Source organism: Notamacropus eugenii, chromosome X, assembly GCF_028372415.1.
Source record: "Notamacropus eugenii isolate mMacEug1 chromosome X, mMacEug1.pri_v2, whole genome shotgun sequence".
NCBI lineage: Eukaryota > Metazoa > Chordata > Mammalia > Diprotodontia > Macropodidae > Notamacropus > Notamacropus eugenii.
The window spans coordinates 98,115,590-98,128,870 of NC_092879.1; the positions used below are offsets into that span (position 1 = coordinate 98,115,590).

At 48.4% G+C, this 13,281-nt stretch overlaps 1 protein-coding gene across 2 annotated transcripts; it reads right to left on the minus strand.

Moving 5' to 3' along the window:
- Window positions 1-1,389: 1,389 nt before the first annotated feature.
- APEX2 (apurinic/apyrimidinic endodeoxyribonuclease 2) lies at window positions 1,390-11,054 on the minus strand. Of its 2 annotated transcripts, XM_072625760.1 has the most exons (7): window positions 10,838-10,981; window positions 10,205-10,288; window positions 8,679-8,822; window positions 7,765-7,945; window positions 5,010-5,156; window positions 3,914-3,983; window positions 1,390-2,444 (listed from the first exon to the last, which is right to left on the minus strand). In XM_072625760.1, exons 3-7 carry the CDS (start codon window positions 8,725-8,727, stop codon window positions 1,599-1,601), a joined length of 1,293 nt encoding a protein of 430 aa, XP_072481861.1. In that variant the 5' UTR covers window positions 8,728-8,822; window positions 10,205-10,288; window positions 10,838-10,981; the 3' UTR covers window positions 1,390-1,598. The 2 variants fall into 2 exon arrangements, with proteins under 2 accessions (XP_072481861.1, XP_072481860.1); XM_072625759.1 differs by lacking the exon at window positions 8,679-8,822 and having other exon boundaries at window positions 10,838-11,054.
- Between the last annotated feature and the right edge of the window lie 2,227 nt (window positions 11,055-13,281).

The window sequence follows — 13,281 nt, forward strand, 5'->3', positions numbered from 1 at the left end:
CACAGAGTTAAGAAGTGTCTGAGAATAGATTTGAACTCAGGTCTTCCTAACCCTAGATCCAACACTACTGCGCCATCTAGCTGCTCAACTATACCCCAAAGGGAGAGAGACCCAAGACAGGTGTAAGTAGGTTGTAGCATGTTACGAATGATGAGCTTTATTAGAAACTCAAGAAATGGGGGGTCAAGATACCCAGAGAATGTCTGACTGCCAAGTGAGCTGTAGCCAGAGCAGGAGATCACCAGCCTGAATGCCACAGTGATAGCCAAAAGATGTCACCCTAGAGAAGGGCCCGCAACACGCTGGGTATCTCTAGAACAAGACAAGAGTTTACCAAGAATTGAAGAAGATGAGAAGACCCCAATGGGGGGAACATCGACATGGGTAAGGCTGGGAAGCCCCCGAGGCACGTGGCCAAGAAAACCAGTGGGAATTCCCCAGTAGACCTCACCCCTTAAGGGGGCTGAGCATCAGCCTTTTCTCAGTCCTCATTCTGACCTTTCTTTGGTTCTTCCTCCTCTTTAACTGCACCTTCTCAGTCAACATCCTACTCCCACCCACCAAGTGTAGATAGCCTCCACAGCTCTGTCGTGGGCCCTCTTCTCTTGGCAATCTTATCAGATCCTTTGGATTCACCTATCCAAATCCCTACTCAAGCCCTAGTCCTGAAGGCAAGGCCTGTATCACCAAACACCTGCTTCATGCCTCCACCTGAATGTCTCACAGCCATTCCCAAACAGCACACTATGTTCCTGCCCCCTGCCACAACTTCCCTATTTCTGGTGAAGCTTTTACCACCTTTTCACTCTGCTGGGGTCACAATCTAGAAGTCATCCTTCCCTTCTGCCTCATTCTCCCTCCCTAGACACAATAGGTTGCTCTCATAAGAGGCCCCTCATCTGCGCTTATGGCCTCTCATTGGACCACTGTAAAGCCTTCCTTTAAAATGGATCTGAGAAAGACATAGTGTTCTCCTTGCCCCAGCCAGTCGGTCAGTCAGACAAGAACACCCACCTATAACATATTGGCGTACTAGAGATTGGAGACAGCTAGGCGACAAGACTCCATTTTGTCCAAGTCTTGGCTCCGTCATCAGGACCTGTTGCATGACATAGGCCAGGCCTTTCCCTGAGAAATCAAACAGGTGGCCTCTATGCTACCTAAGGGCCCTTCCAACTTCAGATCCAATGATTCTATGATGTCCTGAATGGCACCTCAGGCCCCCAGATCCACACGAGACCTCCCTCCCTCCCTCTCCAAGGGTACTGCAGGATTAGGTTATTTCCACAGCACACACTATCTACCTGAGAGCCCTGAGTCAGGCGGCTGCCAACCTCCCCCACATAGGAAAGCGAACTGGGGGGCTTCAGCAAACACCCACAAATGTGCTTCAACAGCTCAAAGGTCCAAACTTTATTAACATGAAATTGAAAGTTATCTTTTTAAAAAAGTTAATCAAACCCCAGGTGAGCCTCTTCTAGTCTCATTAATGCCTGCTCTGGTGCCCCTTCTTGGCCCTTTGCAAACAGCCACTAAAAGGTGCTGACCTCTGAACCTAGGAGCAGGGGCAGAGGAAGAGCCCAGCAGCAGGCAGGCCTTCAGTGAGTGGAGGGGCTCTTCCCAGAGACCCAGAGAAAGAAGTCACAGCGAGCAGCAGGGTTGCTGATGTGGCCCACAGGCCGCGGACAGATATAGAATTGCCGGCCAAAGTTGGGCCCAGCTTTCCTCACCGTCCGCAGCACACAGGGCTCGCCGTGGCCCTTGCACAGGGGAGGCCGAGGGGGGCCTTTCAGAACGGCCTTCCAAAATGCTGCCTGGCCCTCGCCTGGTTCAGGAGGTGGGGGTGCCACGGCCCTGGGGCCCTGGCTGGCTGGCTCAGTCTCTTGGGCTTCAGTGATGATGGGTTTTTCTGGGGGACGGCCTGCCTGGAAGAAGTTCAGCAGACTCAGCTGGCCTTGGCATGGGTCCCCGCAGGTTCTCTTGGCCCGGGTCTTGGCCAGTACACTGTTCTTTTCTCCTTGGGGCTGGGGCAAGGTGGGCTCTGGAGGGTTTGGGTCCAGTTTGACCAGGAACCGGGAGAGTTTCTGCTGTCGCCCAGCAAACTCTGGCAGGTACCGGGTACAGAGTGGGGGACATCGGGGGGCAGGGATGAGTTCAGCCCTCAGGGTGGCCCCAACAGGGCAGTGGTCTGAGCCCTCCACCTCAGGCATGAGGAAGGAGTCCTCAAACTCCCCCAGCACTAGAGGTCTGTCACCGAGGATATAGTCGAGTCGAGTGCCATAGTTGGTAAAGCGTGCCCCTGTAACAGTTGACCAGCAGGTGAAGGCACCGATTTTGGTTGGGTGGAAGTGACGGAAGCTGTCAACGAACAGCCCACTCTCCCTGTTGGGCTGCCACAGGAACTCTGTGAGCCACTGGCGCCCAGGATTGTCTTCAAAGCTCGCCTGGGTAGGCAATTGAAAGCCAGAGAATGTCAGAGCTGACAAGACCCTAAGAAAGAACCAAATACAATCCCTCTATTTGGAAAAGGGGGGGAAAAGACTCAGAAGAGGACTTGGGATCACTGAATATCAGAGCTGGAAGGGGTTTTAGAGGCTGGTTAGTCCAATTCATTTTTTACAAAAGGAAAAATGAGGCACAGAGAAGGGAAGCCCAATTCAAGGTGAGCCTTCAGACTCACAGGCTCTAGCTCTGCCACTCCCCGCAAACTGTGACTTCAGGCAAATCCTTTCCTGTCTTTCTCACTCCATTTCCCAAGGGTGCTGGACAGCGAGCTACAGACATTTCTACTTTTTGGCCTCAACCAGAAAGCAATCCCTGGGCTCTCCTGGCCTTCTTTTTGATTTCTAGGTGAAGCTTTTTAACTTCCAAAGCCTCAACATGGCATGGTCTGTAACCCTGAAAACATGTTTGTTATCATCTTTGAATCCCTGCCCCCTCAGCACTAACAATGAAGCACTGCACACAGTAGGTTCCTTATTCACAGGTGCTTGAACAAATGAACTTGTGAATCAAGTCCTAGGCCTATGAGCAATGGGTGGAAACCTTGGAGAAGCAATGAGAAGGGCCCAACAGTGCAATGGCCTGCCTCAGGAGGTAGTGAAGTCCTTGTCCCAAAGTAGAAGCGGACTCCCCCACAAGGACATTGTATAAGGGATTCCTGTTCTGTTACGGGTTAGCCCCAGTAGCCTCCAGGGTCCTTTCTGTCTTTGGGAGTCTAGCACTCTATGAATGCAAGGTCTTCCACAATCTAGTCCCTGCCTACATCTCCACTTTCCTCTCCCATGATTCCTATACATCCCTGCCCAACATCACTGTCTGCTGAATGACACCACCTTTGCCCTGGCCATCCTGCAAGGCAAGAATGCCTGTAAGCAGTGAATGCCTCTCCAGGGTACCCAACCTCCAGACCCACTAACCATGACACAAAGAAGGCCTTTGGGTTTGGGAGAAAACACCAATGCTGGCAATATATTTTCCCTCCAAAACACCTGCATCAAAAAACAGTGATCCTTCATGGCAATTTTTTTGCATGAAAATGGGTTTAATTTTACAGGAACACTGCATCTCAGAGCTAGAGGGGTCCCCTTTACAGAAAGAGTAACTGAGCTTCAGAAAGGTGAAAATGCCTACAATCAAAGAACATCAGAGCTGGAAGAGGCCTTCAAGACCAGAGAGATCAATTGATAAGATTATTAGAAGGCCTGGCGTCTCTGCAGTCAGAGGAACAGGGTTTAAACCTTGGCTGTGTGATGTCATCTCAGAGCCTAGATGGATGACCTTTTAAGGTCTGCCCCTCCTAGCTCTGATTCTGAACTTCCATGATCAACTGGGTAGAGAGGAAAGAACAGATGGTGTGTCTGCAGACATGGATTAAGACAGGTGGCAAGCTTAGTAGAAAAGCAATCCTCACCAGATCAGCAGGGTCACAGTGGTCCAAAGGCCGGTGAGATGTATTCACATCACCCAGAATGATCACATGGCTGGGGAAGAAGAAGGTTACCATCAGCCATGAGAGATGGTTTGAGACTGTGGAAAGGAAGCAGCCATGGGGTGGGGTTGGACGGGGGTTATGAGCTACGTGGCTGTGGGCAGACTCCTCCTCTCCATCCTCCTCCTCTTCTTCCTCCCTCTATGGTACCAGGGCAAAGGCTTCTCTCCCTACCTCCCCCAACAGAATAAGACTAGGTCTCCGAGATGATACTAAGACCTTTCCCCTCTCTGGGCTTTAGCTCATCAATGATAACTGAGGATAAGTACAGTTCCCGCTCCCTTCATCCTCTATCCTCCATCCCCCACCAATGTTGTGAGGAAAGTGCTTTGTAAATCTCAAGCTCTGGCCAAAGCACCTGGCTCAGCCTTCCTTTGGATCCTCCTCCAAGCCTGGACAGGCTACTTCCTGAACCTCAAATGCCTTCTTTCCTCCCTCTTCCTATAAAGTCCAACTCCAGTTACTCACTCCCTTCCGGAAGCCTGCACTGCCCTCCAATTGGGAAGCATCCTCTCCCTGAGCTCTCACCTCTTGCAGGTACATAGTGTCTAATACTGTATACTATAGCTACCTGTCTGTGCCTCACTGCCCTATTGGATTCTGAGGTTCACAAGGGGCCATTTATCTGCTGTGACTCTCTTCCAGTGTGGAGAACTTTATAAAGGTTTCTGGAATGAATGAACAGACAAGCTTGAGATGTGTCCTTTTTCTTGCTAGGGAAGAAGGCTAGCCAGCAGTAGCTACTCAAGTGGAGGGCCCCCAACTCAGAAGGTGGGCCAGCAGTGGGCCCAGAGCAGCTACTTGGACAAGGTTCCTCACTGGATGGAACCGCAGGGCCAATCTAGAGTATCTACTAACACTTGTTTTATAAATGAGGAAAACTGACATCCAAGACAAAGAATTTGCCCAAGGTTGCCAGGGGCCTAAGGAAGAGAGCCAGGTCTAGAGCTTGAGGCAGCCAATTCCAGAACTCTCTGCACTGTCTCCCACTACCTCTTGTTGCTGGGTGGGTTCCTACCTGCCTGCCTGCAGGAGGGCTTCAGCTCGGAGCTGCAGGAGTCGGTAGAAACGCAGCTTGTAAGTCAATCGTTCGGGCTTCTCGGGGTCTGCGTGGGGGCAGTAAACATTCATTATCGTCAGCGTCTTTTCATGCCCATCTGAAGTGCTGCGTAGGAATAATAATGATATTAAATTTCCCAAGTACTTTGCACACACTCACCTGGTGAAGGTTTCTTCCTCTACAGCTCAACTTCACCTCAAATGAGTCCCATCCCTTTGAAATTTCAAAGATCATGACACAGTGGAAGGTCCATTTTCTCTGCCAATTTTTGATCCACTTCCTAAACTTTTCTCACACAAATTACCATTCAAAGTCTGGCTCCCTTGAGAGGAACAAACAGACCACTTTACAAGAGGTCCAAAAGGATTTTCAAAACCAAATAAGAGCAGTAGAGGAAAAACTAGGAAAAGAAATGACAGTGATGCAAGAAAGAAACAAGAGTTAACAACTTGGTAAAGGAGGCACAAAAATACTGAAGAAAATGATGCCTTAAAAAACAGAAAAGGCCAAATGATAAGAGGCACAAAAATCCAATGAAGGGAAAAACTCCTTAAAAAGCAGAATTGGCCAAATAGAAAAAGATGTACAAAATTTCAACGAATAAAAGTAGAACTGGCCAAATGGAAAAGGAGACTTGGACAAGTGGAAGGTAATGATGCCATCAGACATCAAAATACAATAACACAAAATCAAAAGAATGGAAAAAAATGGAAGAAATTATCAAGGAAAACTGCCCTGATATACTAGAAGCAGAGGGTAAAATAGAAATTGAAAGAATCTACCAGTTACCTCCTGAAAGAGATCCCAAAATGAAAACTCCCAAGAATATGATAGCTAAATTCCAGACCCCTCTAGCTCAAAGAGAAAATATTGTACGCAGTCATAAAGAAACAATTCAAATATTGTGGGGCCACAGTTAGGATAACACATGATTTAGCAGGTTCTACATCAAAATATCAGGTCAAAATGGGTACATCATTTAGACATAAAGGGCAATACCATAAGGAAATTAGGGGAGCATGGGAAACTCTACCTGTCAGATCTATGGATAAGGGAAAAAAATACGACCAAATAAGAGACAGAGAGTACTTTGGGATGAAAAATGGATAGTTTTGATTACATGAAATTAAAAAGGGTTTGCACAAACAAAATCAATACAGCCAAGATTAGAAGGAAAGCAGGAAACTGGAGGGAAAAGTTACAGCAAGTTTCTCTGATAAAGGCCTCATCTCTCGAATACATAGAGAAGGGAGTCAAATTTATAAAAATATGACTCATTCCCCAACTGATAAATGGTCCAAGGATATAAACAGGCAGTTTTCAAAAGAAGAAATCAAAACTATCTATAGTCTTACAAAAAAATGCTCTAAATCACTACCGATTAGAGAAAAGCAAATTCAAACAGCTCTGAGATACCACTTCACACCCATGAGACTGGCTAATATGACAGAAAAGGAAAATGATAAATGCTGGAGGGACTGTGGAAAAATTGGGACACTAATGCACTATTGGTAGAGTTGCAAACTGATCCAACCATTGTGGAGAACAATTTGGAATTATGCCCAAAGGCTATAAAACTGTGTATACCCATTCACCCAGTTGTATCCCAAAGAGATCAAAGAAAAAGGAAAAGGACCTGTATGTACAAAAATATTTATAGCAGCTCTTTTTCTGGTGGCAAAGAATTGGAAACTGAGGGAATACTCATCCATTGGGGAATGGCTAAATAAGTTGTGGTACACGATTGTGATAGAATACTATTGTGCTATAAGAAGTGCCAAGCATGATGCTCTCAGAAAAACCTGGCAAGTGAAATGAGTAGAGCCAGAACACTGCACATAGTAATGGCAATACCGTATGATGATCAACTATGAATAACTTAGTTCTTCTCAATGATCCAAGACAATTCCAAAAGACTCATGATGAAAAATGCTCTCCACATCTACAGTGAGAACTGATAGAGTCTGAGTGAAGACTGAAGACTGAAATATAAGCACTTTCTTCATTTTTCTTACTTTTTTTCAATATGGTTAATATTTTATGGAAATGTTTTTGCATGATCTTACACGTGTAACTGATGTCACATTTCTTGCCTTCTTAATGGGTGGTGGAGGGTGGGAGGGAGAGAATTTAGAACTCAAAATTTTTAAAAATGAAGCTAAAAATAAATAAATAATACATTTTTGGGGGAGGGAGAAATTACTATAAAGGAAAAACAAAAAACATCAATAAAATTTTGTAAAATTATATCTGAATGTAAAGAAAATAATATTTTAAAAATCCCAGCCCAGAATTGTACAGGAGAAATGGTATAAGCAGAGAGATGTATGCCAAGGAAAGAGCAGTACCCACTGACAAGATGGCATGCTCCCCTGGGTTTCTGACATATTATGTAGTGGAAAGTCTCTAGCACATTGGGTGGACCTCCTGTGTAGAAATGGGAGGAGATCATGGATAAAAGTAGTCCAGGATGGGCTGCAATCTGCACAGGTGAAGGGAAAGCCCACACTGCTGAGATGCATCAAAGAAATGAAACTTGGAAGATGGCTTTTTATTCATCAGGACCAGTTATCAAATGCTTCAATTCCCTTCCTCCCACAATGGCCCATTTAATCCAAGAGGTAGCAGGTATTTAGTACTGACCCTGATGCCACTAAGGGAAGCATAAGGAAAAGAGGCCTCAGCTGCAGGTCAGGAAAGTGCCAGTGTTTACCGTATCTGGTGCTGAGTGAGGACTGCCCGGCCTTCATTGTCCAGAGCCCGTAACTCATCTTCAGTGAACTCGTCTGTGTTCCCGTAGGATCCCACGGCACCCTGGTGAGTGGTCAGTAGGCTGGTCAGGCCTTCTTCTGCTGCCCTTGGAGTGGCACTATTTTTACAGAAGGTGGCCACACCTGGAGGGGTGGGGGAACAACAGGCAGACACAGAAAGGATGACAAAAGAGATTAAGGGACCCCAGGATCTCCAAGCTTGGAAGTCATTAGCTCCGAGTTCATCATTTGGGGTCTTTGGAGGGGGCAGAGCTCAGGAAGGGGGCAGGAGAGGCAGGCAATCAATCAACATTAAGTACTAGGCATCCTGTACTGTGCTGAGTGCTGAGGAGAGAGGCAAAACCAGCCCTAGCCCTCAAGAACCTTATTCCAGTGCGAGAAACATACAAGATACATACAGAGTAGAGAGAAGGTATCTTGAGAGAGGAAAACTCTAGAGTCAGCTAGGTGTCAGAGTGGATAAATAGTGTTAGGACTGGAGTCAGGAAGATCTGAGTTCAAATCCTGCCTCCGGATATTTACTAGCTCTGTGACCCTGGGCAACTCACTTCACCTCTGTTTGCCTCAGTTTACTCATCTATAAAATGGGGAAAATAATAGTATCTCCCCCTCAGGGTACTTGTGAGAACCAAAGTAAACAATATTCGTAAAGTCCTTGGTCCAGTGCCTGCATGCAGTAGGTGCTTAATAAATGTTTGTCCCTTTCCCTAGCCCTTCGGGACATCAGGAAAGGTTTCCTGCAGAAAGCAGTATTTGAACTGAGTCTTGAGGGAAGCCAGGGATTTAAAGAGGAAGAGGCAGGAGGCCAAACACGTGTTCCAAGCCCTCTGGGCCTTCTGTGCCCACAAGGCCTCACCTGTGGCAGTGGGGGAGGGAGGGAGGAGAGGCTTCTTCTGGAGGCACATCCAGTCAGAATTTCTCCGATTTCATTGTTTTGTGTTCTTTCCATTTACATTGTGGTAGGTCAACTCCTTAATTTTGTGGAATGGGAAATCCTAGGCTAGAGAAGGAAAAGGACTTGGCCAAGGCCTCACAACAGTAAACCTAGATTCGCTATGAGGATTCCAATCTCTGTCCTCGGCCTTCAGCCTGCCCTCTTTGGCATTCCACACACTTCCATTCCACACACCGCTGGGCCTTTTTTTTTTCTGTACAGAAAGAACCACCAGCTGTTCTCATCCATTACTGGACTTTGTCTTATTCTCTTGTGCTTTAAGGCACATGGAGCTCCTTCCTCACACCTGTGGGCCAGGTAGGATTCACTATCCCCATTTTATAGAGGGGTAAGGTGAAGCTCAGAGGAAGGACAGCTCTTGACCAGGATTATATAGTTCATACCAGAGATTCTCAAAGTGTTATCTGAGGACCTGAGACAGTCCCTGAAGTCAAAACTTTTCATAATAATAAGATGTTTTCATTTCTAATACAGCAACTATTGATAGCTCCAAAAACAAACTTTGACGGAGGGTTGCACTTGAGGACCTAGAGGGCCACATGTGGCCTCAAGGCTGCAGGTTCCCCACCCCTGATAATCTAACCCCTTCATCTTGTAACAAGGGAAATTCAAATCCAGAGAAGGGAAGAAGCTTTTCTCAAATGATGTAACTACCAGGTAGCAGGGCTAGGAGGCAAACCCAGGTTAGCAAGGTGGGAAAGTAGATATAGGACTGGACTTCAACTAAGGAAGACCTGAGTTCAAATCCAGACTTAGACATTTCCTAGCTGTTTGACCCTGAACAAGTCAGTGAACCATTCTGTGCCGTAGTTTCCCTAACTGTACTTCCCTGGGTTGTTGTGAAGATTAAATGAGAGGATATTTGTAAAGAGCTAGCAATTATTGTCTAAGCATGTCGACTGAGATGTTTTGAGGAGGAAAGTGAATTATTATAAGCCATACTGTCCTACTGCTATTCTAACCAAGGACCTCCATAGGATTTGGAGGTGAAAGGGGCCTTAAAAATCATCTAGTTGTACCCTCTTCATTTCAGGGGAGGAAATAGGCCCAGGAAAGGGTCTTTGTGTCACAGACTTAAAGACAATCTAATTCAATCTTCTAATTCTACAGACAGGGAAAGTGAGCCCCAGAACGGGGAAGGGATTTGGGTCACAGAATATCAAAAGTGGAAAGGGACTTAAAAAAAAATTCAGTCCAAAGTTCCTCATTTTTCAGAGGGTAAAAACATCCCTGAAAAGGGTCATGTCATTCAGATCAGAAAAAATTCAACGTAGATTTTTGATTATTACCCCAACTGACATTTTGTTTCCCTCCAATGATTAAACTTTTAAAGCCATTTATGGTAGAAAACCTAGGTTCCCCAAAGTCCAAGTATATACATCCAGGCCTGCCCAGTCCCCCAGATCTCCCCCCACCCTCCCACACACCTGAGTAGCCACTTCGAACTCGGCTGAAGCTGAAGTAGGAGCTGTAGCCCTCCACAATGGCCAAGGGCTCTTCCAGGAGGTCCCCTGGGGGACAGAGAAGGAAAGTCCAGGTTGGAGGAGATCGGCTCCTGTGGGCAGGGCTCCCTGCAGGGGGGCCAGAGGACCTAAGCCCCTAAAGCCAACCCAGAGGCAGCCCTGAAAACATCTGAAGGAGTTGGGGGCACCTTGTGGAATAGGGTCAGCACCGGGGGGCTGGGGAAGAGAAGGAAGGAGTTCTCTGGGGGGAGAGAGAGTCCTGGGAGGGCCAGCCTAGAGGGGGTGTCAGTGCGCTTCTAGAAGAGGGGGGAGTAGGGGGATCCTCTATGGGGAGGGAGGAAGTGGCGGGGGGGGGGGGGGGGGGGCGCAGTGTGTGTGGAGGAGGGTGTCCTCTAGAGGGCAAGCTGGTCCTGGGGGGAAGGCGATTTTGGAGCAGAAGGTGCCCTTTGGGGGCAGGGAAGGGATGGAAGGGAGGGGTCCTGTCCTGGGGGGCGGGCCTCCTGGGGCGGAGCTGGGCTTTCCACGGGAGGGGGTGGGAGCGGGGGTCAGGGTTGGGAGGGGGGCTCGGGGCGGAGGGGGGCACGCCTCGATGCTCACGAGTGACTCGGGTCTCCTGCAGGCAGATCACATCGGCCCCCAGGGAGTCGAGCAGGCGCTTCAGGGCCTCAGGCGATCGCCGGATCCCATTAATGTTCCAGCTCACCAGCCGCATGTCGGCCGGCGCGCCTAGCGGGGCGGGCCGGGGCGGGCTCTGCCCTTCGGGGAGGGGAGCTCCGCTGGCTGCCGGGAGGGCGCAGGCGCAGGCGCAGGCGCAGGCGCGCTCTGAGGCGGACCTCCTTTGGCGGGAGGGCGAGGGGCGGAGCAGGGGCGGGGAGGAGCAGGGGCGGGGCGGGGCGGGCTCTACCCTTCGGGGAGGGGAGCTCCGCTGGCTGCCGGGAGGGCGCAGGCGCAGGCGCAGGCGCGCTCTGAGGCGGGCCTCCTTTGGCGGGAGGGCGAGGGGCGGAGCAGGGGAGGGGCGGGGCGGATAGGGGCGGGGTGGAGGCGGGGCGGAGGCGGGGCGGGGCGGAGGCGGGGCGGGGCGGGGCAGATCGGATCGGCTGCCCTCCTCGGTTTACCCTCTTTCTCCTAGAGCTCGGATCCCTGGTCTGCAACCTCGGAGCCCAGTGACCCCAACATCTTCTTTTATCATTGGTGAAAACTGAGGCTCAGAACGCGGAAGGAACTTCCCTATAATATTAGTTGCCAGTGTTATGGCTCTCTCAAGTTTACCAAGCACTTTATGCGCATGCTCTCATTTGAGGTGTGCCTTGAGGGTCTGTTCCCCTCCCTGGGCCTCTGAGTGTCCTCCTCCGTTAATGAGGAGCTTGGCCCCCTGGCCTCAGAGTCCCCTTGCAGCTCTAGGTGCTGTAACTCCTCTGGAGCTGTCCTGACGTCTGCCCAGAGGCCTGCACCTTTCCCAGTCACCTGCTGCCTTCACCTCCCCACGTGGGCGTTTCCCAGCATCCTGCTGGGTGCCTTTATGTCCAGTGAATGAAGCCGAAAGGTTTGTTGAATGTTGCACCTGGAAGTATCTTAGAGATCACGCAGCTAGTCCAAGCCTGTATTTTACAGTGGGGAAAGTGAGGCCTGGGGAGAGGCAGGGACCTGCTCAAGGAACTGCATTTCTTGTCTCATACATTCGTTCCTCAGCTGTCTCATTGAATAACATCTGTCAGGATTCAGCTGCACATCTAAACTACTTGGCTCCCATCTACTAGGTGAGCACATGCAGAGTGCTGGATTTGGGAGTCAGGAAGACTTGAGTTCAAATCCAACCTCAGACACCTAGTAGCTGTGTGATACTGTATAAGTCCAGGGTCTCATAGCTTCAGTTTCCTCACCTGTAAAATGGGGATAATATAGTACCTAACTCCTAGGGTTGCTGTAAGGATTAAATCGATGTAAAGCACTTTGCAAACTTCAAATTAGCTATTGTTATTACAAGTGCCTTCCTTCACCAAAGCACCTTGTGTTTACTCTGTACATAATCATATATGGTATCTCCCTCCTTAAGAAAGGCTGTGACATTTTAGTCAGCATTTCAAGTACCTAGCATACGGCTTGGCACATAGTGGGTATCTAAGAAATGCTTCCTGATTGCCTGCAAATAAGTCTAGTTCTTGATTTCATCTGTACTTTTTACATGACAAATCATGCCACTCCGAAGCCCTGGAATATGCAAACAAATGAGCTGCCTCAATGACTTTTTCTGCATTGTGTTACATACTTTTTGTGTTTCGTAGGGGCAGCTGGGTGGCACTGCAAGGGACAAAGCCCTGGGCCTGGAGTCAGAAAGATTCATCTTCTTTTTATTTAGATCTGGCCTTGGACTCTTACTAGCTGTGTGACCCTGAGCAAGTCACTTAGCCCTATTTGCCTCGGTTCCTCATCTGTAAAATGGGGGCACACTGGAGAAGGAAATAGTAAAGCACTCCAATATCTTTGCCAAGAAAAACCCAAATGGGGTCACAAAGAGTTGGACATGACTCAACAGCAAAGTAATTCATTATGACGATGGTTTTCCTAATGTTGAACCCTAGGTATCTCACTTAGTCATAATCAATTTTTAAAAATATTTTTCTGTGTTCTCTTTCCTATTTAAAACTTTTATATTCACCCTCCCTCAATACATTTAGTGTCTGGCACCCAGTCTTCCTCTTTCATCTAATGACTCTGGCCTCCTGGACATTCCATGAAGAGGCCCCTCCATCCCTCAGCTCCAGGCACTTTCTCTGGCTGTCTCCCACGTCTAGAAGGCACTTCCTCCTCATCTCCTACTGACTTTCCCCTGCTCCGGGAAGCCTTCTGTACCCCTTTCATTCCAGTGCCTTGCCTCTGAGATTTCTTATTTATCCTGCCTACACTTGGTTTATACAGAGTTGTTGGCATGTTGTCTCCCCCACTAGATAGGGAACTCCTTGAGGGCAAGGACTGTCTTTTGCCTTTCTTTGTATCCCCAGTGCTAAGTACAGTGCCTAGCATATGGTAGGTGTATAATAAAT